This window comes from Stomoxys calcitrans, chromosome 2, assembly GCF_963082655.1.
Source record: "Stomoxys calcitrans chromosome 2, idStoCalc2.1, whole genome shotgun sequence".
NCBI classification, from domain to species: Eukaryota; Metazoa; Arthropoda; class Insecta; order Diptera; family Muscidae; genus Stomoxys; species Stomoxys calcitrans.
The window spans coordinates 140,249,975-140,276,510 of NC_081553.1; the positions used below are offsets into that span (position 1 = coordinate 140,249,975).

General features: G+C 38.6%; 1 protein-coding gene across 11 annotated transcripts in view; it reads right to left on the reverse strand.

The window, feature by feature from the left end:
- Nucleotides 1-5,866: 5,866 nt before the first annotated feature.
- The window catches only part of LOC106093003 (fasciclin-3), a 649,496-nt gene continuing 628,826 nt past the window's right edge, over nucleotides 5,867-26,536 (reverse strand). For all 11 annotated transcript variants that reach the window (XM_059363882.1, XM_059363878.1, XM_059363879.1 and 8 more), the window contains exons 6-7: nucleotides 6,321-6,612; nucleotides 5,867-6,190 (exon numbers count right to left, since the gene is read on the reverse strand). In XM_059363882.1, coding sequence (XP_059219865.1) covers nucleotides 6,084-6,190; nucleotides 6,321-6,612 — 399 coding nt within the window. In that variant the 3' untranslated portion in view covers nucleotides 5,867-6,083. The remainder of the gene's footprint in view (nucleotides 6,191-6,320; nucleotides 6,613-26,536) is intronic.

The following is a 26,536-nucleotide window of genomic DNA, read 5'->3' on the forward strand; positions in this document are numbered from 1 at the left end:
TTTGAGATAAAATAAGAAAAGGTGCATCAAAAAAGAAGTGAAGCCATGGTTGAGTTAAAGCGCTAAAAAAAATTATTTGTTTTTAGTTAATATATATAATAACTTCATATGAACTTCGAGATGGATCAACGCAAACTAAATGGAAATAAACTATTCTTTATTCGGTACATTTGATGAACCATTCTGCATTACATTTTTTACTGAACTAAAAATAATTGATCGAATAAAGTGTTGGAAATTTTCCTGTGCGTTAATACATCTGTACAAATTTAATGCAAAATCTCTACTTCTATTCCGTTTAGTTTTAGCTAATCCGACCGAAATAATTATTTTAATTGTAGATGCACCATACATTTTCATAATAAAATTTTATTTTTTATTTATTTAGTTAAGACTTGTCTTGTTTTTTGATGTTAATATTTTTCATATATACACTTTGCGAATATGTACTTCATATATTATCAATTCAAATAAAAACGTACACACTTTAAGTTCTCTGTGGCTTTGGAGACATTCCCAATTGTAAAAAAATCAGCAAAGATGAAAGCGCCATATTAATTTTCATAGAAGTTCCGTTACGCCATATCCACAATGTTCTATTGATTCAGAGAAAAAGTGTTGAAAAGAAATTTAAGTGTTAATTATAGATACATAGTTTTATTATACCCACCACTGTAGGATAGGGGGTTTATTCATTTAGTCATTCCGTTTGCAACACATCGAAATATCAATTTCCGATCCTATATCGAATCGTCACAAAATTCTAAGACGATGACCGTGTGTCTGTTCGCCTTTCTTTCCGTCGGTTGTAATCACTCTATAGCCTTCAAAAATTGAGATATTGAGCTGAAATTTGGCACAAATAAGTCTTTTTCATGCAAGTTGGTTAAGTTCTAGAAAAGGGCCAAATCGGACCAAATCGGATATAGCTGCTATATAGACCGATCTGCCAATAAAGGTTCTAATGCCCATAAATGCTTTATTTATTATCCGATTTTGCTCAAATGTGAAACAGTGAGTTGCTTAAGGCTTCCCGATATCTGACCCAAATATGGTACAGATCGGACTATGTTTAGATATAGCTGCCATATAGACCGATCTGCTGATAAAGGGTCTGATGCCCACAAAAGATTATTTATTACCAGATTATGCTGAAATTTGAAACAGTGGGTTATTTTAAGCTTCCCCACATCTCACCTGAATATGGTTAGGATCGGACTATAAATAGATATAGCTGCCATATAGACCGATCTCCCGTTAAAGCGTCTAATGGCCATAAATGCTATATTATACCCTCCACCATTATGTTTATAACTCCTCAAAATATTCGTCTAATATTCCACAAAATATATATATTCTTGATCGTCATGACATTTTAAGTCGATCTAGCCATGTCCGTCCGTCCGTCTGTCTGTCGAAAGCACTCTAACTCTCGAAGGAGTAAGCTAGACTCTTAAAATTTTGCACAAATACTTCTTATAAGTGTAGGTCGGTTGATATGTAAATGGGCCATATCGTTCCTTATTTAGATATAGCTGTCATATAAACCGATCTGGGATCTTGAAATTTTGTACGACGGATCCTCTCATGACCATCAACATACGTGTTTATTATGGTCTGAATTGGTATATAGCCTGATACAGCTCCCATATAAATCGATCTCTCTATTTTACTTCTTGAGACCCCAAAGGGCGCAATTCTTATTCGAATTGGCTGACATTTTACACAGGTCTCCAACATATAATTTAATTGTGGTCCAAACCGGACCCTATCTTGACATCGCTCTAATGGCAGAGAAAATTTTTTCTTTTATCCTTTTTTTGCCTAAGAAGAGATGCCGGGAAAAAAACTCGACAAATGCGATCCATGGTGGAGGGTATATAAGATTCGGCCCGGCCGAACTTAGCAGGCTTTTACTTGTTTTTTAATAAATACGATTTATTACTTTCATATCAAATGTTTTCGCTGTTTTTTGCTTATTAGCGTCCACGAATTCGTTCGCAGAATACGTACAGAACACAGAGCGTGGCATTAGCTTGCGTGCGACACGGCATTTCGGATGTTGTTTGCGTATCTTGCAGCTGATGCATGTGTTGTTAGTGTATTACTGCACACGCAAGGCCGTTTTATCGGCGGCATACATGAAATGCATTTTGCTCTGGATGGCGCATGCTGTTCAATGGCATATGTAAATTTTTTATTATTATCTTAGGTAGTTGCCACTAAAAGCATTGTATGGATGCGCCCCGTCTAGCAAACATACCAGGAAAAATTGTCGCTCGAATTTTATTCACACACAGCGCAAAACCGCACCAAACTGTGACTTTTTCTGGACGCATTGGTAGCTCTTGCAATGCTTCTGGGTGATCTTCACTCCAAAACCTACAATTCAGCTTATTTTCGTACCCAATGCGCAAAAATGAGCTTCGTCACTCAATGGAAGAAGCACGAGATGAGCTTTCTTAACAGAGCACTCGTAATAAAATTCAATAATTTGCAATCGTTGTTCGTTTGTAAGACGATTCATTGTTAAATTATATACCAAACTGAAGATGAAAGTGAAGCAAAACACGGAACGTGCTTGAGCTGTTTAAACCAGTATTGCCAAAAAGATAATAGCTAAAAAATCACCCTTTACAATGATATGCGTCAACCGAACCCGATGACTACGAAATAAATGATCAATTCCTAACTCTTATCAGTGGCACGCTCTTAACCAAAGGGTGACCTTAAACTTGTTATGATGGATTTCAATACCAAGGCGGGCAATAACAACAACAACACAAATATACTTGGGAATCACCAGATGAAAACACCAGAAATCAAATCGATTCACTTACAACATCCCGTAACCGCTCGCGAATACAAGGCTGCATAAACTGAGAAGCTGCAAAATATCACCCATACATGGGCATTTACGGAGACGGCCACATCTACCATAGGCGTTGCTAGACGATCCCAAAAACCATGGATAAACAACGAAACTGTAGAAAATACAGACAATAAAAATTGCAGTAGCCAGCAATAATTATAGCGCCACCCGCTGGGTGGTCAGACGCCTAGTTTGCAGATATAAGCGAATATATTTTAATATACTAGCAGAACAAGTCCACAATGCAGCTAATATTGGAAACTAAATGGCATTTACGATTCTATTAAACAGATGAGCGCCAACAAAATAAGACCAACGGCAATAATAAAATATGAGGACGGATCGGAATTAACAGCAATTAAAGCGATGGTGCGGTTTTTCAGCTCCGTAGGACCAGCAGCCAAGGGCGTTAGCTCTGACCCTCTCATTCCTCCAGTGCGTTGAAACCCATGCAAAGATATCTTTACAGGCGAAGCCGCTGAGACCGCTGAGGCCGGTTTGAACTCACTCAAAAACGGCAAATCAGACGGCCCTGACAACATACCTGCTGAACTGTTACTATATGGAACTCACCCCAAACAAACAAATACAAATCTTATTCCCTCAGAATGGAAAAAGAGAATCATGATCACAATTCAAATGAAGGCTGACCTCACACATTGCAAAAACTGGACAGGAATAAAATTGTTGGACGAGATAAATAAAGCAATGGCATGCCTTCTACTTCAGCGTATTTTGCGGAAGGAAAAGGCAGGATTCCGGTCGAGCCGTTCTTGTGCCGACCACATTCACTTTTACATATTATCATTAAGCAATAATTTGTCTAGCCGCAATGTCCAGAGGCATTAGATGTAGCATTAAATTAAGTGCATCGGGTGGTGTTATCATCAGTGAGGCTTTGATGCACAATCAAAGCCTAATTACAGCGCCTTGAAGCGCTGTTCACCAAACCACAACACCATATGGCATTATAGGTCTTACAATTGCGGTATATGCCCAATGAATGACACGTTATTGGCTCTCTTGCAGGTGTATAGAGCAATAGTTGGCTTTCTTGACCTTTCCAAAATGTTGAATTTGAAGTTCAATTTCCTGTCCAGCAAAACACCCAAGTATTTTGCGCTTTCTATAAATGGAACATTCTTTCCTCCCAAGCAGACGGGTGCCACTGTAGGTGACTGATATCTCCTGCTGAAATGAACTACTTCTGTCTTGCACGAATTTACGTCTAGACCACTTTCGGTAGCCAACTTCGCTGTTGTCTAAGAGTGCTGGGAAACTCTCCCTTAATCGCAATAGCCAAATCGTCAGCATACGCCACCATTTTTACACCTTTTTCTTCCAGAGACAATAATGCATTATTGATGGCTATATTTCAAAGTAGAGGAGACAGTACACCTCCTTGAGGTGTTCCTCTGCTGACCCATCTTTTTAGATCCACAGGTCACAAGCCGTCCGTAATGCATCTTTTGGTAAGTAAGTTATTAATAAACTATCTTACGGTAAAGTTCATGCCTATAAACTCCAACTTCTTCATGATAGACGTTGGTTTTAGATTACTGAAAGCTCCTTCAATATCAAGAAATTCTACCATTATATATTCCTTGACAGCGAGAGAACCCTCTATGTAGTCGTCCAGATCGTGCAGGGCTACTTCAGTGGACTTGTCATTACTATATGCATGCTGCTGCCGAGTCAGGCGATCTCCAGGGATCTTTGCCCTAAGATGTGTTTCTATCAACTTCTCAAGAGTCTTCAGCATAAAGGACGACAGAGTAATATGACGAAAATATTATCTGACTTCTGTTTATACCTCACCGTAATAGGTCTCGAGGACAGAATCTTCCTTAGCTGAGAGGCCTCAGATATATCCTCCACGGAGCTGCAGAATTCTATCCAGGATTTGTCCTGAGCCTTTCTCACCTCGCCCTTATATTTTCTTAGCTCAGCCTTATAGATGTCGCAATCGCTTGGTGCTCTTGTGGCTTTTGCCGTGTTGAAGAATTTTCTGCGGGGGCGGTCGCTGTTTGCCCTTTGGCTTGGTACTAGGACATGCTGATACAAGCAAGTTATTCAGGGCCTTCGTTATCCGCTTGACTATTACGTCCATACCCTCCTCACTTTCCAATTCTTTTTCTGCTCTAGATGAGATAGACGAGCAGAATTTGTGCCGAAATTTATCCAAATCCGCCTTTCTTCTGTTTAGCCGAGGGACCACTTGTGCAGTATTTTCTCCAAATCTGAAACCAATATAACAATGGTCGGATAAACTGTGGTCATTCAAGACTCCCCAGTCGCGTATTCTTTCGCTTATATCTACCGATACAAAGGTAATATCTGGTACCTTCTGCCTGTTCCCGGTAATATAGGTCGGCTTATTCTCCAGAATCGCCACACTGCATCTTATAATATATTCGATAAGCAGCTCACCGCTTTAGTTTATATCCAAACTTCCCATATCTGGTAATGTTCATTAGAATAGGTTCTTTTTCCCTGCAGAAGCAACTTCAACCAGCAACTTATAGCGACATCTCTGAATCGTGTGCCACTTATTTCCAGGCTGGGTACTACTGAATCCTCAGTGCTTTGGGACGTATGTACCATACGGTATCAATTTTACTTTCGCCGTACGTGAAATAGTAAAATCATTCAAAATCTTTATTTTTTGATTATATGTCTCGATATTTAATAAGAAATTGAAATTGTAGTTTGCAATAGGTATAGTGCAAGTCAACGCCCACTAAATGCGAATGCATGTTGGATTCGACATGAAAGCGTACTAGTACCTGCATTCGGTTATTTGGCCCCAGTTTGTTACATAACAGCATGAAGAAACATTGCAACCCGCCACAAAATACTACACTAAGAAGGGTTTTGGTAGTCGCATTTCGCATTTCTAATCTAGTCATGAAATATTAAATAAGTAATATTGATAGCATATGTATAAAAAAAAAAAAAATACTTACCTATATGCAAAAATAAAAGCCTAATTCATTACTATAGAATGTGTTTATTTTTCAGTTTAAACCTTGCCATTAAATTCACTTACGTTAAATACATAGTTCATAGCATCAAAACGTTTGGCAAGGATATGCTCACATAAAGGTAAATCACTTATTCCACTATTCCCTCCTTATATGTTAACTTAAATACTTCAGTAGTTATGACTGCATCCCAAGAGTCTCCCCCTGCTCGAGCAGTGTGAGGGCAGCTAACTCATGCGATAATTGCAACCTGTTGGCCACAAATTCGCCAAAGTCATCATCATTAGAGCATAAATTAGGCGCCACACACTCCACTTTGATGTCCACATTGCAACTGCGTGTGAGTATTCGAAAATCAAGCGGTCATGTGGACAGACGGGTGCGTGCATAAAAGTGATAAATGAAAGTCATAGGGAATGCGTTAAGACTCCAAATGTAACATGGGGTTGCGCAAATATACTTACGCTGCACTCGATTGCAATGAATGCTGTGGGCTGCACTATTTGGGCTTTCCAGTCTTTGTTTGTAACTGATATCGGCCAATGCGAGAATTGTGGCTCTCACTTTCGTCTCCCGCCGCACACTGGGAATGCCCATGATATCGGCCACACACTTGAGCTCCAAAACCTCGCTTTTCGTTATGAACCGCGAATCATCGATATTTATGAGTAATTGCAGATTGCTGGCATATAGGGCGAATCCGTCGGTGGTCCGAGAGATTTCATTGATTTGTGGTTTTACAGCTTTCATGGTTGCCTGCAATGAACGAAATAACAACGCACACTTTGGTAAAATGATTTCTGGGATTTTATTGAAGTGCAAGAGAAAATTTATTGCTTGTATTTTAGCACCAGATGCGGCGCAGGTTAAAAAAAGGGTGTGGAGAAAAAAATAGGATATCTGGTCTATGCCAATGCCTCTATGTAGCTCATTTGTATACCCTTCATCAAAGGATGTTGTACCCTTCACCATAGGGTGAGGGTAAACGAATTTTATCATTCCGTCTTTAACACCTCGAAATATTGGTGAAATACCCCATAAAGTATATATATTCTTGATCTTCTTGACATTTTAAGTCGATCTTGCCATGGCCAGCCGTCTGTCGGAAGCACGTTTACTTTTGAACGAGTAAAGCTAGTTGCACGAAATTGAGCATATTTATGCTTCTCCTTGATGTAGTTCGGTTGGGTTGGTAAATGCGCCAAATCAGTTCATGTTTAGATATTGCTCCCATATAAACAATTCTCCAGATTATGCTTCTTGAGCCTCTAGAGGGCGCTATTCCTATTCGATATAGTTGAAGTTTTGCACAAACGCATTTCTTAACCTTGACCTAACTTAACATCTATGTCAAGTATGATCCGAGTAGGTTCAAAACCTGACACAGATTCCATATACCGATCTCCCGATTATTTTTCTTGAGCCTCGAAGTGCGCAGTCCTTATCCAATTTAAACGAAATTTTGCACAATAACATTTCTTATAACCTCCAAATATGTTACGTATGGTCCCCAATAAACCGATCTTGCGGTCCCCAAATAAACCGATCTTGCGATTCGATATCTTGAGGATATACAAAAACATATGTTCTTATCCAAATATATGAACATCCACGGGGATTTCTTGTTATGGCCTCCCATTATTTTTCTTAGGGTCTTAATAGACGCTCCGCGTTTCTTATTCTTGGGATTGTACTGAGCAAAAAAGTCCACTAGACCATACGTCTACGGTGCAAATCAGCTTCCAGATTTTAACTTGGAGTTTTTTCTCATTTTATATTTATATATACATTTTATATTTATTTTTTTTTTTTCTCATATAATAATTTCGTCATTCTGTTTGTAACTCCTCGAAATATTCGTCTAAGACCCCATAAAGTATATATACTCTTGATCGTCATGACATTTTAAGTCGAATTAGCCATGTCCGTCCGTCTGTCTGTCGAAAGCACTCTTACTTTCGAAGGAGTAAAACTAGCCGCTTGAAACTTTGCACAAATACTTCTTATTAGTGTAGGTCGGTTGGGATTGTAAATGGGCTTTATCGATCCACGTTTTGATATATCTGCCATATATAGCGATCTGGGATCTTGATTTCTTGAGCCGCTAGAGGGCACAATTCTTTACCGATTTGGCTGAAATTTTGCATGAGGTGTTTTATTATGACTTCCAACAACTGCGCTGAGTATGGATGAAATCGGTTCATAACCTGACACAGCTGCCATATAAACCGATCTGGGGTCTTGACTTCTAGAGCCACTAGAGGACGCAATTATTATCCTATTTGGCTGATATTTTACGTGAGGTGTTTTATTTTGACTGTCAACAACTGTGCTGAGTATAGTTCAAATCGGTTCATCACCTGATATAGCTGCCATATAAACCGACCTGTGGTCTTGACTTCTTGAGCCTCTAGAGGACGCAATTATAATCCGATTTGGCTGAAATTTTGCATGAGGTGTTTCGTTATGACTTTTAACAACTGTGCTAAGAATAGTTCAAATCGGTCCACAACCTGATATAGCTGCCATATAAACCGATTTGGGGTCTTGACTTCTTGAGCCACTAGAGGACGCAATTAATATTCTATTTGGCTGATATTTTACGTGAGGTGTTTTATTTTGACTTTCAACAACTGTGCTGAGTATAGTTCAAATCGGTTCATCACCTGATAAAGCTGCCATATGAACCGATCTGGGGTCTTTACTGCTTGAGCCTCTAGAGGACGCAATTACGATCCGATTTGGCTGAAATTTTGAATGAGGTGTTAAGTTATGACTTTTAACAACTGTGCTAAGAATAGTTCAAATTGGTCCACAACCTGATATAGCTGCCATATAAACCGATCTGGGGTCTTGACTTCTTGATCCACCAAAGAATGTTATTCTTTTCCGATCTGGTTGAAATTTTGCACAACAGCATCTCCCATGACCTTCAACACATATGGTCTGAATCGATCTATAGTCTGATACAGCTTCCATATAAACCGCTCTCCCAATTTTACTTTTTGAGCTCCTAAAGGGCGCATTTCTTATTCGAATTGGCTAAAATTTTACACAATAACTTCTACTATGGTAGAATATAGCTCCAATAACATAGCAATTCTTTTCTTTATCCTTTTTTTCCTAAAAAGAGCTACTGGGAAAAGAACTCGACAAATGCGATAAAAAAAAGAAAAATAATTAATATAACGGATGATAATACAGAGAATGTGAAGATGGAGGCGCAGCCAGAACCATCAGCGTCATAATCAAATCGAGAACATATGCCTTCGCAAAACATTAGCAAGCGGTTTAGAGGCTAGAGGTTAGACGATATTTCGCTTTCAACTACGAGAAATTACGAGAGAAACAAATTAAATATTGCGGTTATTAAAAAAAACTAATTACTAAATTGGGCAGTTTATTGAAAAATTACCCTGAAACTTTTATGAGACAAACAAAAAACAAGTAACAAGTAAAAGCGTGCTAAGTTCGGCCGGGCCGAATCTTACATACCCTCCACCATGGATCGCATTTGTCGAGTTCTTTTCCCGGCATCTCTTCTTAGGCAAAAAACGATATAAGAAAAGAGTTGCTCTGCTTTTAAAACGATATCAAGATGTGGTCCGGTTCGGACCACAATTAAATTATATGTTGGAGACCTGTGTAAAATTTCAGCCAATTCGTATAAGAATTGCGCCCATTGGGGCTTACGAAGTAAAATAGAGAGAACGATTTATATGGGATCTGTATCGGGCTATAGACCGATTCAGACCATAATAAACACGTTTGTTGATGGTCATGAGAGGATCCATCGTACAAAGTTTCAGGCATATCGGATAATAATTGCGACCTCTAGGGATCAAGAAGTCAAGATCCCAGATCGGTTTATATGGCAGCTATATCAGGTTATGAACCGATTTGAACCTTATTTAACACAGTTGTTGAAAGTAGCTATATCAGGTTATGGACCGATTTGAACCATTCTTGGCACAGTTGTTGGATATAATAACAAAACACGACGTGCAAAATTTCATTTCAATCGGATAAGAATTGCGCACTCTAGAGGCTCAAGAAGTCAAGACCCAAGATCGGTTTATATGGCAGCTATATCAGGTTATGGACCAATTTTAACCGTACTTGGCACAGTTGTTGTATATCATAACAAAACACGTCGTGCAAAATTTCATTCTGATCGGATAAGAATTGCGCACGCTAGAGGCTCAAGAAGTCAAGACCCAAGATCGGTTTATATGGCAGCTATATCAGGTTATGGACCGATTTGAACCATACTAGGCACAGTTGTTGGATATCATAACAAAACACGTCGTGCAAAATTTCATCCCAATCCGATAAGAATTGCGCACTCTAGAGGCTCAAGACCCAAGATCGGTTTATATGGCAGCTATATCAAAACATGGACCAATATGGCCCATTTACAATACCAACTGACCTACACTAATAAGAAGTATTTGTGCAAAATTTCAAGCGGCTAGCTTTACTCCTTCGGAAGTTAGCGTGCTTTCGACAGATAGACTGACGGACGGACATGGCTAGATCGACATAAAATGTCACGACGATCAAGAATATATATACTTTATGGGGTCTCAGACGAATATTTCGAGTAGTTACAAACAGAATGACGAATTTAGTATACCCCCCATCTTATGGTGGAGGGTATAAAAAGGCGTTAAGTTCGGCCGTGCCGAACTTTGGATAACCACCACCTCGGGTATATATGTAAACCACATTTCATCAAAATGCTGTGAAAATTGCATACCTTATGTCCCATAGCAGTTATATCGAAATATGTTCCGATTTGGACAAAATTCTAATAAGTACAAGCCATTGATCAATTGTGTATAACAAAATATTAGTGGCTATATCTAAAAATAAACCGATCTGAGCCATATACAACTCAATGTGTCAAATTTCAGTTAAATCGGATTATAAATGCGTCTTTTTTTGGTTCCAAGACTTTAAATCGAGATATCGGTCTATATGGCAGCTATATGCAAATCTTGATCGATCTAGACCAAACTGCTGAAATATATGGAGGTGCCTAACTTAACTCTCTTTCCCAAATTTCGGCTATATCGGACAATATATGCTCCTTTTATGGGCCCAAAACATTAAATCGAGAGATCGGTCTATATGGCAGCTATTTCCAAATCTGGACCGATCTGAGTGAAATTAAAGAAGGATGTCGAAGGGTCTAACACAACTCACTGTCTCAAATTTCAGCAAAATCGGGTAATAAATGCGCTTTTTATGGCCCCAAAACCTAAAACCGAGGGATCGGTCTTTATGGAAGCTATATCCAAATCTGCACCGATCTATGCCAGATTGACGGAGGATATTGAAGGGCCTAACACAACTTACTATCCCATATTTCAGAAAAATCGGATAATAAATGTGGCTTTTATGGGCCTAAGACCCTAAATCAGCGGATCGGTCTATGTGGCAGCTATATCCAAATCTGGACCGATCTGGACCAAATTTACGAAAGATGTCGAAGGGCCTGACACAACTCACTGTCCCACATTTCAGCGAAATCGGATAGTAAATGTGGCTTTTATGGGCCTAAGACCCTAAATCGGAGGATCGGTCTATAGCCCATCTTCGAACTTAACCTGCTTATGGACAAAAAACAATCTGTGCAAAGTTTCAGCTCAATATCTTTTTTTTGAAGGCTGTAGCGTGATTTCAACAGACAGACGGACGGACATGTCTAGATCGTCTTAGATTTTTACGCTGATCAAGAATATATATACTTTATAGGGTCGGAAATGGATATTTCGGTGTGTTGCAATTGGAATGACAAAATGAATATACCCCCATCCTTCGGTGGTGGGTATAATAATGCTAATTTCAGAGAATTTGTTGACAGCAAAACGAAGATATTTTACATCGGAAAATGTTAATACCAGCTCAAAACAGCTCCATGTAATTGTGGCAAAATTCCTGACCGACTCCATGAATTCATGTTGGATCAGCATAACGAATGCAGACTTGCAATAATTTAATATTTGCCAGACGAAACAGAAATAGCAACTGCGTTAAATTATTCACATACCGCTATGAACCACCCGTTTCGCAAATCCATACACCAACCGTGCGTAGAATATATACCACGGTGTGCAATGATGTGCGATCACTTTGGGGTATACGATCAATTAGCATGTGTTTTGACTGCAGCTTTATTCGCTGATATCCACTTTAAGGATGAGCGAGGTGAAACCAATATTATGGAAAAAAGAAAAGTTAGCCGAGAGCGTGAAAAATCGAGACACGATATTTTACGAGTTAATTACGATGGGGAATCGTAAATCGCTTTTTCGTTTGATGGTAACAAAAATGATTGGGGAGAAAATTAATGAAATATATCTCACTAAAATGCAGAAAACTGCTTTCGTCTCTAATTGGCTATGTGAAATTAGAACCCAAGTGTATTGCTATCTGGATAGGCCAATACATTCGTTTATCTGTTTACTGAATTTCAACGAATTGTTGTTCCGACATCTGTACAACTCTGTCGAAAAATCGGCCACTACTGAACCGACAAAACGCATTGGATCATAAGCTCAAAGGATTACAAGTATATATCATAACTTTATATACTTCTTGCTCTATCTAAAAATGTTTCAGGTTAATGAAAATTTTCAACTCATTCCACTTGAACACATTCCTCCAATGAATACAGATGCTTTCCACGGGCGTTAAATATCTATACCAAATTGACTAACCCGTTCCAAATGGTAGGTGCAATCTTGCAAACATCAAACCTGGACCGGTGGGACTTTCGAGATGGATAACAAAAGCTAGTAGATTGCTCCGATTGTATATTGCGACAGAAAATTTACTTCACAAAATTTACAAATGTTTACAAGGTAGATCTCGGAAGTGTGTGTCCCTATGTATTTCAACGTCGAATACTACAATTCGGCTGTATCCGGTATTGCTCTGCTTGGAAAATTCATACAGCTGATGCAATATTTAGCAGACAACTCAAGTAACATTGTAAAGCCCGTAATACAGAATAATTCCTATTCCGCACACAGTGAAAATGTTTTGTTGAGCTTGTTATGCGATGATTGTTAAGAATCATAAAAATTTGTATATTCGCAAAAATGTATGCGATTTAACTGAGTTTCTCGGATATATAAAATCAAACGCCAATTTTAATTGTAGGGATAACGTTCACATGATCGATTTAGAGGACAAAGCATTAACAACAATACCTCGAAAGTAGATGATAATGATCCACCATTTCCAGACCCATATTGAACGTACGGAACGTCATGCCATACCTTGCCATATTGAACGTACGGAACATCATGTCCAGCAACTAGCTAGTGTTGCTAAGCGCTCAGTCGACAAAAATCGTGAAAGTATAATGTCATCTGTATCTGAAGGCCGAAAATGGAATCTCGAAAATATTTGGAAGCCAATCTTTGATTGAAAAATACACTGAAATGGAATTTTCGATATAAAATCGTTTAAAACAATAATTGTTTTATTCTTGATTCATACCTTTACTCTACCAATACAACTACTTTGTACTTAACATGAATTTCTCAAAATTTTCAATATGATATTGACCAAAATAAAAAAAAATGAGTACCTCATTTTTTGATATCTGGAGGAGGGCTGGATCCTCCTCTTTACCCTAATTTTCAGATATGCCAGATCTCGGAAATGGGTGCTGCGATTTTAGCGAAATTTCGTGTGCTCTCTTAAGTAACCTAAAAACAAAAATTTGTTATTAAAATTTCGAATGGAGTACCTAGTGGGACCGCCCCACCCCCAAAACCTACCAAATATATATATATATATATATATATATATATATATATATATATATATATATATATATATATATATATATATATATATATATATATATATATATATATATATATATATATATATATATATATATATATATATATATATATATATATATATATATATATATATATATATATATATATATATATATATGGACCCCCAAATATTTGGTCCCGCAATACCTTTATTTTAAGTTCCATATTGTGGTGATTCGTCAAAATATATATATATATATATCCCTTCCCCAAAAACAACCCTTATTCGGACCGATCATTGCAATATGGCGCTCAAATTAAAGGTGTTTGAGAGTATAGTACGAAATTCATACCTACTTTCGGGACCACGTTGGGGTCTACACCACCCCCTTAACCCACCAACTACCACTCAGTTGCCTTCCCACTTCTAAAATCCCCATAGAAATATCGAGCTCAAACAAAGTCTTTTAAGAAGAAGTACATCTAACAGCCAAACTAAAATGACCCTAAACCCTCCGAGCGAATTTATAGACCAATAAAAATAAAAAGGGATTCAGATAAAGTCATTTATATTGTTATACTGTTAGTCAAGCGACGTACGTATACGATTTTCGTAGGATGGTATTTCACTAAAAACTCTATAATTATCGAAAATAAATATTCAATGGATAATTTTATTCTACATAAAGTAAAAGAAAATGCTGGGGAGCGGACCGGTTCAGCTAGTATTATATATAAACAAGTAAAAGCGTGCTAAGTTCGGCCGGGCCGAATCTTATATACCCTTTACCATAGCTTGCATTTGTCAAGTTCTTTGCCCGATATCACTTTATAGGCAAACAAAGTATAATAGATAAGAATTGCTATGCTATAAGAGCTAAATCAAGTAATGAACCGAATAGGGACATACTTGGATTGGCTTGTGGAGACCGAAGTGGAAGTCGTTGTGCGAAATTTCTGCCAAATCGGATAAGAATCGAACCCTCTATAGGCTCTAGAAGGGTAATCGGGAGATCGGTTTATATGGGAGCTATATCAGGTTAAAACCCGACTTAAATCATACTTAGAACAGCTATTGGAAGTCATAACAAAACACTGCGTGCAAAACTTTAACCAAATTGAGTAATAATTGCGTTTTCTAGCGGCTCAAGATGTCTAATCGGCAGACCGGGTTGTATGGGAGCTATATCAGCTAAAGAACCGATTTAGACCGCTCTTGGCACGGTTGATGGAAGTTAAAACAAAACAAAATTTTTACCATATCGGATAATAATTGCGCTCACTAGCAGATCAAGAAGTCAAGATCAGAAATCGGTTTATATGGCAGCGATATCAGGTTATGGACTGATTTGTACCCTACGTAGCACAGTTGTTGGAAGTCATAACAAACCACCTCATGCAAAATTTCAGCCAAATCGGAGAGGAATTGCACCCTCTAATGGCTCAAGAAATCAAGATCCGAGACCGGTTTATATGGCAGCTATATTAAAACATGGATCGATATAGCCCATTTAGCGTAATTTCCGTCAGTCCAATACAGTGCCGCTGGCATCAGTGCCTCGCACTCGACCTCAAGCATCGTCCCAAGTTTCCAATCGGATACCGGAGGTGGAGTGCGAGGCACTGCTGCAAGAGGCAGCAGAGGGTGGACTGATGGAACTCTAGTATTACCGTCTGGAAGATCATGTTACACGGATGAATGAAAGCTAGGAGACAGAATGGACCTGGGGGGTCTTCAATGAGAACCAAGGGACCGCGATTTGTTGTAGACTACCTGACCATAATACGGCTGCAGGCAGAGATCCGGACAATCACGGAATGCGTGAGGTGGTGTCGTACTAACGCGAAGACGTCGAGTGGGAACATCTTTACGGACAGTTAAATGGACATAATGGAATAACAACCAGGAGGGTAAGGTCACGATCAGCATTGCAGTGTAAGAAGGATATTAAAGCCTTCACTGAGGATGACACAATCCGCATCGTTAGGGTGCCGTGCCATAACCGAGTAACTGGATGTAAGAATGCACACGATTTGGCAGTGAAGGCCAGAGAACTGCCGTCGATAAACTTGGTTAACCCAAATCCTTTCGCGTCGACGCAGTCCGATTTAAGGTCATGGGCGACGTTAACAGGGAAACAGTCGGTAGGATGGCGACATGGAGGTGGAGACATGAATCAAATTAGGGGAGTGGTATGGAAAACAACTAAGGATTTTGTAAGTAGCACGGAATTCCAAACTCAAAAAAAATTTTTCGATGTTCCTTTTTTATTTTTTAGAGGGCAAAACAAGCCGATTATTGGCTTAGGTGCATGTGCATAGTGGCATGGAGCGGATTAATATCTGCACCCCTTTTCAACCTAACCAAACCTAGCCCATTTACAATCCCTTCCTATCTCCTTCTAATGTTAGCACGCTTTCCACGGATATACTGATGATCAGTTATCACAACAACAACTACATCACATTTCTTGTGTGCAATACCTTGAACATGCAACAAAAACGTGTTGACCTTTGCTTACTATCTTACATTGCTGGTGGATAATGTGGTTTTTTTACCTGAAATTCGATTTTTATTGCCATTTTTCTTTGAAACACAACAACAAAAGCTTCACTAGTTTCGCAGGCAACACGTGATCTGTGGAATGTTATGCTATTATTTATGTTTGCCTGATACTGCCGGTCAACTGTTTTGATTATTTTAGGTGCTTCTTTTTCAAAGCAAAATTACCTTACACCGCAGGGTGTAGGAAAAAATGGACGTATGGTTTTCTCTATTGACAACAAATATTTTCTTTATAGCAAAGAGGATAAAATTCGACCTTTAATATAATTGGGCATAAATGGACAACTTGACGAAAATTGTGAAAATCACCCAATTACGCCATCATTGAGCTTAAAATCCCATTTGAGCCCAATTTAAATCATGGCAATATATCCTCTTTAATTTTTTTTGCAGTATTGTTTGCAATTGCTATTCATTTATTTATGAGCAAAAAATTTGAATAAATTTCAACTTTGTGTTATTTGCTCCACATATCAACAAATTCGCATTGTGATATCAATGAGTAGACCATTGGCATAACAATTTCGGTATTAAATTTTAGAGCTGCAACGAATGGTGCTACTAAATGAAATGCATTCCGGCAAGATTAATTCAGTGGTCGCTAAAATATTCCTATGGCGAAAATATTTCAACATTTTAAATAAATTTATTGGAAACCAGGCATCTATCCGCAAGTTTGCACGCAACAAAGCCGGCAAAAACAATGTCGCAAAACCTGCCCAAAAAAAGGAAACAGAAGCCGAATTTAAATTACAAACACTTCTCCCAATTGCAATTTTAATCAACACGAAACGTCAACATAAAACAATGCTATCCTCTGTTCAAGTCCTTTTTCTAGTGCAAGTGAATATGTACATGTGTGTAAATGTGTTTGGTAGACGCACGTATATGTATGTGTGTTTGCATTTGCGTGTAGTCATACTCCCCTCTGAAACTGCCCGAAATGTTTGCTCTATATCAAAACTGTGCAACAAAATTCACATTAGGCAATAAATCACAGATACCAAAACATAAAAACAAAGACCATGACACTCTCATAGATGCATAGAAAAATACACGCAGCTTCTATCTGAACAGTGGATCGGTTTTGAAAAACTTCTTTTTAATTTTTTTAATCTTCTTGAATATGCAGCTATTTTTTTGCTTATACCCCCCATCCTATAGTGGAGGGGGTATAAAAATATATCAAAATAGTTTACGTACACAACCAAGATCTCCTTACGTTTTCGCTATTTTGCGGGACTTTTGAGGAATTATATGACACTTTATAATGTCCGTAAATAGTATAGTAGATGTTAGGACCATTCCAAAAGTTTTCTTCACAAATTCAATTTGTAGTACCTAGGTATAGCTCAAAATATGTCAAGGAGCAGACATTCTTTTGAAAATGCGAAAATTAATAATTATGTATGTTGGTTAAACATTTCCTCAAGTGAAAACAAAAAAAATGTCTGAAAACCAAGTCCATGTGTACGGTGAGTCATAAATAATTACATGAACAATAAAACTTTATTCGTAATGCCGAGATCAAGAAGAGAAACACGCTTCATTTTGTTCACATTGTCCCAAATTCCACAAATTTCAAGTTGACGTTATGTATTCGAATGTAGACATAAACAAATAAAACCGTGCTAAGTTCGACCCGTCCGAATCTTGTATACCATCCACCATCGATCGCATTTGTCAAGTTCTTTTCCTTATTACTTTATTACTGTTTGCCTAAACAAAAGATAGTGCATAAGAATTGCTAAGCTATACCAAGTTATGAAAATTTTGGGGCCATACTTCGTTTGGCCAAAACAGATAAGAATTGTCCAAGAAGTAAAATCGGGAGAGCTGGTTATAGACCGATCTGAACCATTGTTGGAACAGTTGTTGGAAGCCATAACAGAACAACTCATGCAAAATTTCAGAAAAGATCGGTTAATAATTGCGCCCTCTGGCGGCTCTAGAAGTCAAGATCGGTTTATATGGGAGCTAAATCAGGCAATGACGCGATTTGGACCATACTTGACATAGTTGTTAGAAGCAAAAACGAAACACCTCTCATCCAAATCGGATAAAAATTGCGCCCTCTAGACGACCCATATGACAAGATCCCAGATCTTTTTATATGCCAGCTATTGCAAGTTAAAGACCGATTTGAACCATGCTTAACACAGTTGCAATAGAACACCACGTGAAAAAATTTCAGCCACATCGGATAAGAATTTCCCACTCTAATGGCTCAAGAAATCAATATCCACTATCGGTTTATATGGCAGCTATATCAAAACATACCGATATGGCCCATTTACAATCCCAATCCCTGACCTGCACTAATAAGAAACATTTGTGCAAAATTTCAAGCTGCTAGCTTTACTCCTTCGAAAGTTAGCGTGCTTTCGACAGACAGACGGACGGACATGGCTAGATCGACCGATCATAACGATCGAGAATATATATACTTTATGGGGTCTCAAAAGAATTGAGTTACAAACAGAATGACGAAATTGGTTGTATTCCCCATCCTGTGGTGGAGGGCATAAAAATTAGACCATAACATAACCTCAATATTGTTTGCCCTGGTGCCCAGACTTTGGTAAACTACATTTTATCGTGGGAAAATTGGATAAACCGATTAATATCAACCTAATCTGACTTAGTCAGTAATATGTATTCGGTACCAAGTGTGGGAAAACGTTGCATAATTCAAGCAATTTTTATTTTCAACCAACCGTTGACTTAAAAAAAGTCTTATTGAAATCAATAATGATAATGAAGTGATTATCAAAAGTTCTTTATACCCGTAAAAGCATCTGGCATGAATCCAAAAGATCTCATCGGAGAATTACTCGAAAAAAGTATCCTAAAAGACAAGATTTAACCTAAGGAAGTACTTAAACCTACATTAAGAGAAGATTGAGCCTATATAGGGGAAATAGAATTCCAAATTCTGGTTAAAAGCGTGAAACGACGATTGGGAACAATTGCCGCATCTAAAAGAGGACACAAAAAAGCCATGTAAAGCTTGTTTAGTTTTGAAAAAAATTATTATATGATTCCTAATATACGTGAACTTTTTATATCTTCCACCATAGGATGGGGGTATACTAATTTCGTCCTTCTGTTTGCAATTCCTCGAAATATTCGTCTAAGACCCCATACAGTATATATATTCTTGATCGTCATGACATTTTAAGTCGATCTAGCCCAATCCGTCCATCAATCCGTCCGTCTGTCTATCTGTCAAAAGCGTGCTAACTTTCGAAGGAGTAAAGATAGCCGCTTGAATTTGTCCATGTTATGCTATGGCTGCCATATAAACCGATCTTGGATCTTGACTTCTTGAGCCACTAGAGGGCATAATTCTTATCCGATTTTGCTGAAATCTTGCATGAGGTGTTTTGTTATGACTTCCAACAACTGTGCTGAGTATGGTGTAAATCGGTCTATAATATGATATAGCTGTCATATAAACCTATCTGGGGCCTTGACTTCTTGATCGTCTAGAGGGCGCTATTCCTACCCGATACCCGATACTGAAATTTTGCACGATGTGTTACGTTATGATTTCCAATAACTGTGCCAAATATGGTTCAAATCGATTTTAACCTGATATAGCTGCCATTTATTCCGACCTGGGATCTTGACTTCTTGAGCATCCAGAGGGCATAATTATTATCCGATTTGGCTGAAATTTTGTACAACTGCTTCTCCCATGACCTTCAACATACCTGTTAAATACCGAATCGGTTTATTTACTTATATGCACCCATATATCCCAATCTCTCTATTTTACTACTTGATCACCTAAAGTCCGAATCGGACCGTAATAATAAACTCCAATATTATAGCAATTCTTTTCTTTCATCCTTTGTGTGCCTAAAAGAAATATCGGGAAAAGGACTCGACATATGCGATCTATGGTGGAGGGTATGTAAGATTCGGCCCGGTCGAATTTAGCACGCTTTTACTTGTTTGATATGAATTTTCGATCATTTTTATGTTTTTCGCTATATTTGTACCTTCTCATGAATTTAACATCATGGAAACCTATTTCATGTGTAAAGATCTCTATTCTATCGAAGTTTAGTGTCAAAGTGATTAATTTTCTATATATTAATGGTGGGAATATAGAGATTTTTTTTAACTAGACACATGAAAAACAAGTAAAAGCGTGCTAAGTTCGGCCGGGCCGAATCTTATATAGCCTCCACCATGGATCGCATTTGTCGAGTTCTTTTCCCGGAATCTCTTCTTAGGCAAAACAGGATATAAGAAAAGATTTGCTCTGCTATTAGAGCGATATCAAGATATGCTCCGGTTTGAACCACAATTAAATTATATGTTGGAGACCTGTGTAAAATGTCAACCAATTCGAATAAGAATTGCGCTCTTTGTGAGCTCAAAAAGCAAAATAGTGAGGTCGATTTATATTGGAGCTGTATCGGGCTATGGACCGATTCAGACCATAATAAACACGTATGTTGATGGTCATGAAAGAATCCGTCGTACAAAATTTCAGGCAAATCGGATAATAATTGCGACCTCTAGAGGCTCAAGAAGTCAAGATCCCAGATCGGTTTATATGGCAGCTATATCAGGTTATGAACCGATTAGAACCTTATTTGACATAGTGGTTGAAAGTAACAATAAAAAACGTCTTGTGAAATTTCAGCCAAATCGGATAGGAATTGCGCCCTCTAGAAGCTCAAGAAGTCAAGTCCCCAGATCTGTTTATATGACAGCTATATCAGGTTATGAACCGATTTGAACCATACTTTGCACAGTTGTTGGATATCATAACAAAATACTACGTGTCAAAATTCATTCAAATCGGATAGGAATTGCGCCCTCTAGAGGCTCAAGAAGTCAAGACCCAAGATCGGTTTATATGACAGCTATATAAGGTTATGCACCGATGTGAACCATACTTTGCACAGTTGTTGAATATCGTAACAAAACACGTCATGCAAAATTTCATTCCAATCGGATAAGAATTGCGCACTCTAGACGCTCAAGAAGTCAAGACCCCAGATCGGTTTATATGGCAGCTATATCAGGATATGGACCGATTTGAACAATACTTGGCACAGTAGTTGGATATAATAACGAAACACTTCGTGCAAAATAACATTCAAATCGAATAAGAATTGCGCCTTCTAGAGGCTCAAGAAGTCAAGACCCAAGATCGGTTTATATGGCAGCTATATCAGGTTATAAACCGATTTGAACCATACTTGGCACAGTTGTTGGATATCATAACAAAACACGTATGTTGATGATCATGAAAGAATCCGTCGTACAAAATTTCAGGCAAATCGGATAATAATTGCGACCTCTAGAGGCTCAAGAAGTCAAGATCCCAGATCGGTTTATATGGCAGCTATATCAGGTTATGAACCGATTAAAACCTTATTTGACATAGTCGTTGAAAGTAACAATAAAAAACGTCTTGCGAAATTTCATCCCAATCGGATAAGAAATGCGCACTCTAGAGGCTCAAGAAGTCAAGACCCAAGATCGGTTTATATGGCAGCTATATCAAAACATAAACCGATATGGCCCATTTACAATACCAACCAACCTACACTAATAAGAAGTATTTGTGCAAAATTTCAAGCGGCTAGCTTTACTCCTTCGGAAGTTAGCGTGCTTTCGACAGACAGACGGACGGACGGACGGACGGACAGACGGACGGACATGGCTAGATCGACATGAAATTTCACGACGATCAAGAATATATATACTTTATGGGGTCTCTGACGAATATTTCGAGTAGTTACAATCAGAATGACGAAATTAGTATACCCCCCATCTTATGGTGGAGGGTATAAAAATAGAACGATACTTTTATATCCCTGCAAAATTAATTGAAAATTATTCTATAGGTGAGGCTGGGTTAGGTTGAACAGAGGGTGCAGATATTTATCCGCCCAATGCCACTATGGACATACACCTAAGGCAGTTATCGGCTTGTTGTGCGCTCTAAAAAACTATAAAGTAAACTCTTAAAGAAATTCTTAATTTATAACTTACAAAATCCTTAATTGTGCTACTTACAAATTCCTTAATTGTTTTCAATGCCATTCCCCTAAGTTGGTTCATGTCTAATATTGTGTCTCCACCTAAGTACCGGTAACTGTTGGACGCGAACGCCGGGCAATGACAAAGGAAATGCTCCAACGTCTCATCATCATCCCCGCATGCCCTACATATGCTATCACTTGCCGCACCGATTTTACATAAGTGAGATCGTAGTCCTGTGTCCCGTTATGATACCAATAGCTTTACTGACCTCCTTCTTGCTTCCTTTCAGTAATAGTCTCGCCTTCTCACGATCTGGATCCCCCTATAGGATTTTCGCCGTCCTACCGACCGTTTCGCTGTTCCACAATGTTGCATGCGCATTCGTCGTCCACTCCCTTAACTCGGGCTGCGTCGACCCGAAAGGCTTCGGTTAACCAAGTTTATTGAAGGCAGTCTTCTGGCCTTCACTGCCAAATCATCTGCCCTTATATTCCGTTATAGGCCTGCCCTTATTCCGTTATAGGCCTGCTCTTATTCCGTTATAGGCTTGCACCCAAACGATGCGGATTTTGGATGGTTCAACGATAGGAACTAGAAGTCATCTTCCTTCTTCTGTTCCAGTGGTATCACAATGGACGAAAACGTCTAAGTGAGTTTGATGGCAGACTGCCACTTAAACATAAACTAACCTAACCTAGATCGTTAGTATTCAGTCACTCTCCCAGGGCTTGGCCCCGCTAATTAGTGTCGGTACTCCCTACGAAATGTGGTGGGAGTTCGTATCGCACCTAATTAGTACCTCTCTTCATGTCTGTTTTACTTTCCTCACCAACTGTTGCAGCACCGACGAATGTGGCGGTGTCGGAGAGTCCAAAAGCAGATAAAGTGATGCCGGGTATGCTCAACCATCTTCATGTCTCATCACTGTTTGACAACTCTGGGGAAAACACATAATTTAAATTTTTATGACAAATAACGCAGGTCCTCGGCCGAGTACCAGTGCTAGCATAAAATAATTTGTAGTTGATATGGTTCAGTCCAGAAACTTTGTTCCGGGTCGTCCATTGCTCCTGGATTATGACAATATGAATCTTGCCATTGCTGATTTTCTCAATTAGAGCGTGTGTAGCAGTCTCGCTCCGGTGGAGGTTTATCTGGATTTCCTCAATCATTGGTCCTCCAGTAAATGGGCATCTTGGGAGTAGGTGATGATCTCATCATCTGCTCCCTGATCTTTAGACTGCATTGGCTTTCCTGTCACTGCACTGCCTGGCGTCATCGTATTTGGTTCTTTGCCTATCCTAGTCTTCCGACTCTTAATAAAGTCGGTAATGGCTCCATCGTCGGGTCCCTAGTCGTTAGGCTGTATTGAGTTCTCATTCCCTGTACTGCCTGATGTTTCAATACTAGAACCTTTGCTTATCTTAGTCTTCCGAATCTTAAGTAAATGGGCTTCTTGGGAGCAGGTGGTGTTACCATCATCGGCTCCCCGTTTGTTAGGTTGCATTGAGACTCCTGTCGCTGCGCTGCCTGATGTTTCAATATTAGGATTTTTACCTATCCCAGTCTTCCGAATCTTGGAGTCGGTGAGGGGTCCGTCTTTGGGTAGAAAATATGGTAGAAATAGAAAGTGTGTTTTTTCCACTTATAAATTATATTTTATTTATAAATTCCAAACGCTATTATATAAATATTACAAATATTATCTTATTTTAAATGTTTATTGTCCAAATAGAGATTGTACTGGCTTGGATAACGGTGTAAATTTGGTGGCATTGTACGCAAAATGCAAAGATTAGTATTTATAACGTTTCATTTTCAAATGCATATAAATCAGTGTTGGACACATGTGCTCGTGTGCGATATATTTCCTAGTCCCTGGGCTTATTATACCTTCCACCATAGGATGGGGGGTATGCTAATTTCGTCATTCTGTTTGTAACTACTCGAAATATTCGTCTGAGACCCCATAAAGTATATATATTCTTGATCGTCGTGACATTTTATGTCGATCTAGACTTGTCCGTCCGTCTGTCCGTCCGTCCGTCTGTCTGTCGAAAGCACGCTAACTTCCGAAGGAGTAAAGCTAGCCGCTTGAAATTTAGCACAAATGCTTCTTATTAGTGTAGGTCGCCTGGTATTGTAAATGGGCCATATCGGTCCATGTTTTGATATAGCTGCCATATAAACCGATCTTGGGTCTTGACTTCTTGAGCCGATCTTCTTATCCGATTTGCCTGAAATTTTGTACGACAAATCCTCTCATGACTATCCGCATACTTGTTTATTATGGTCTGAATAAGTCTATAGCTCGATACAGCTCCCATATAAATCGATCTCTCTATTTTACTTCTTGAGCACCCAAAGTTCGCACAAATACTTCTTATTAGTGTAGGTCGGTTGTTATTGCAAATAGCCCATATCGGTCCATGTTTTGATATAGCTGCCATATAAACCAATCTTGGGTCTAGACTTCTCGATTGGAATGAAATTTTGCACGACGTGTTTTGTTATGATATCCAACAAATGTGCCAAGTATGGTTCAAATCGGTCCATAACCTGATATAGCTGCCATATAAACCGATCTTGGGTGTTGACTTCTTGAGCCTCTAGAGTGCGCAATTCTTATCCGATTGGAATGAAATTTCGCACGACGTGTTTTGTTATGATATCCAACAACTATGCCGTATGGTTCAAATCGGTCCATAACCTGATATAGCTGCCATATAAACCGATCTTGGGTCTTGACTTCTTGAGCCTCTAGAGGGCGGAAATCTTATCCAATTGGAATGAAATTTCGCACGACGTGTTTTGTTATGATATCCAACAACTGTGCCAAGAATGGTTCAAATCGGTTCAAAACCTAATATAGCTGCGATATAAACCGATCTTGGGTTTTGACTTCTTGAGCCGATCTTCTTATCCGATTTGCCTGAAATTTTGTACGACGGATTCTCTCATGACCATCAACATACGTGTTTATTATGGTCTGAATCGGTCTATAGCCCGATATAGCTCCAATATAAATCGATCTCTCTATTTTACTTCTTGAGCCCCCAAAGTTTGCACAAATACTTCTTATAAGTGTAGGTCGCCTGGTATTGTAAATGGGTCATATCGGTCCATGTTTTGATATAGCTGCCATATAAACCGATCTTGGGTTTTGACTTCTTGAGCCGATCTTCTTATCCGATTTGCCTGAAATTTTGTACGACGGATCCTCTCATGACTATCAGCATACTTGTTTATTATGGTCTGAATAAGTCTATAGCTCGATACAGCTCCCATATAAATCGATCTCTCTATTTTACTTCTTGAGCCCCCAAAGTTCGCACAAATACTTCTTATTAGTGTAGGTCGGTTGTTATTATATCGGTCCATGTTTTGATATAGCTGCCATATAAACCAATCTTGGGTCTAGACTTCTCGATTGGAATGAAATTTTGCACAACGTGTTTTGATATGATATCCAACAACTGTGCCAAGTATGGTTCAAATCGGTCTATAACCCGATATAGCTGTCATATAAACAGAACTGGGGACTTGACTTCTTGAGCTTCTAGAGGGCACAATTCCTATCCGATTTGGCTGAAATTTAGCATGACGTATTTTATTCTTACTTTCAACAACTGTGTCAAATAAGGTTAAAATCGGTTTATAACCTGATATAGCTGCCATATAAACCGATCTGGGATCTTGACTTCTTGAGCCTGTAGAGGTCGCAATTGTTATCCGATTTGACTGAAATTTTGTACTACGGATCCTCTCATGACCATTAGCATACGCGTTTATTATGGTCTGAATCAGTCTTTAGCCGATTCAAAACCGATTCTTGTGCTCTCAAACGGCGCAATTCTTATTCGAATTAGCTGACATTTTACATAGGTCTCCAACATAAAATATAGTTGTTTTCCAAACCGGACCATATCTTGATATCGCTCTAATAGCAGAGCAAATCTATATAAGATTCGGCCCGGCCGAACTTAGCACGCTTTTACTTGTCCTAGTTAATTTTAACAAATCACGCATTCAGAAGACCGATTTTCAGCAATTTTTGAATAAATGGCATTTTTAAATGTGTGCAGAAAAGGTGTTGCTGATGTGTAAACTTTTAAGGCCCCAGAGCGCATGGGTGTTAAGATTAGGTCGTTCCCTACCAATTTTGATTTGCGCTGTGAAAATGTTAAGTCATGCTTTTCGTAGTCATATATCTCTAGATGTTATGGAGAAAAAATATTTCTTGATTTTTAGCCTCAGTAGAGGCTAACTTGGTATTTTGTGATTTGGGAAGACATTT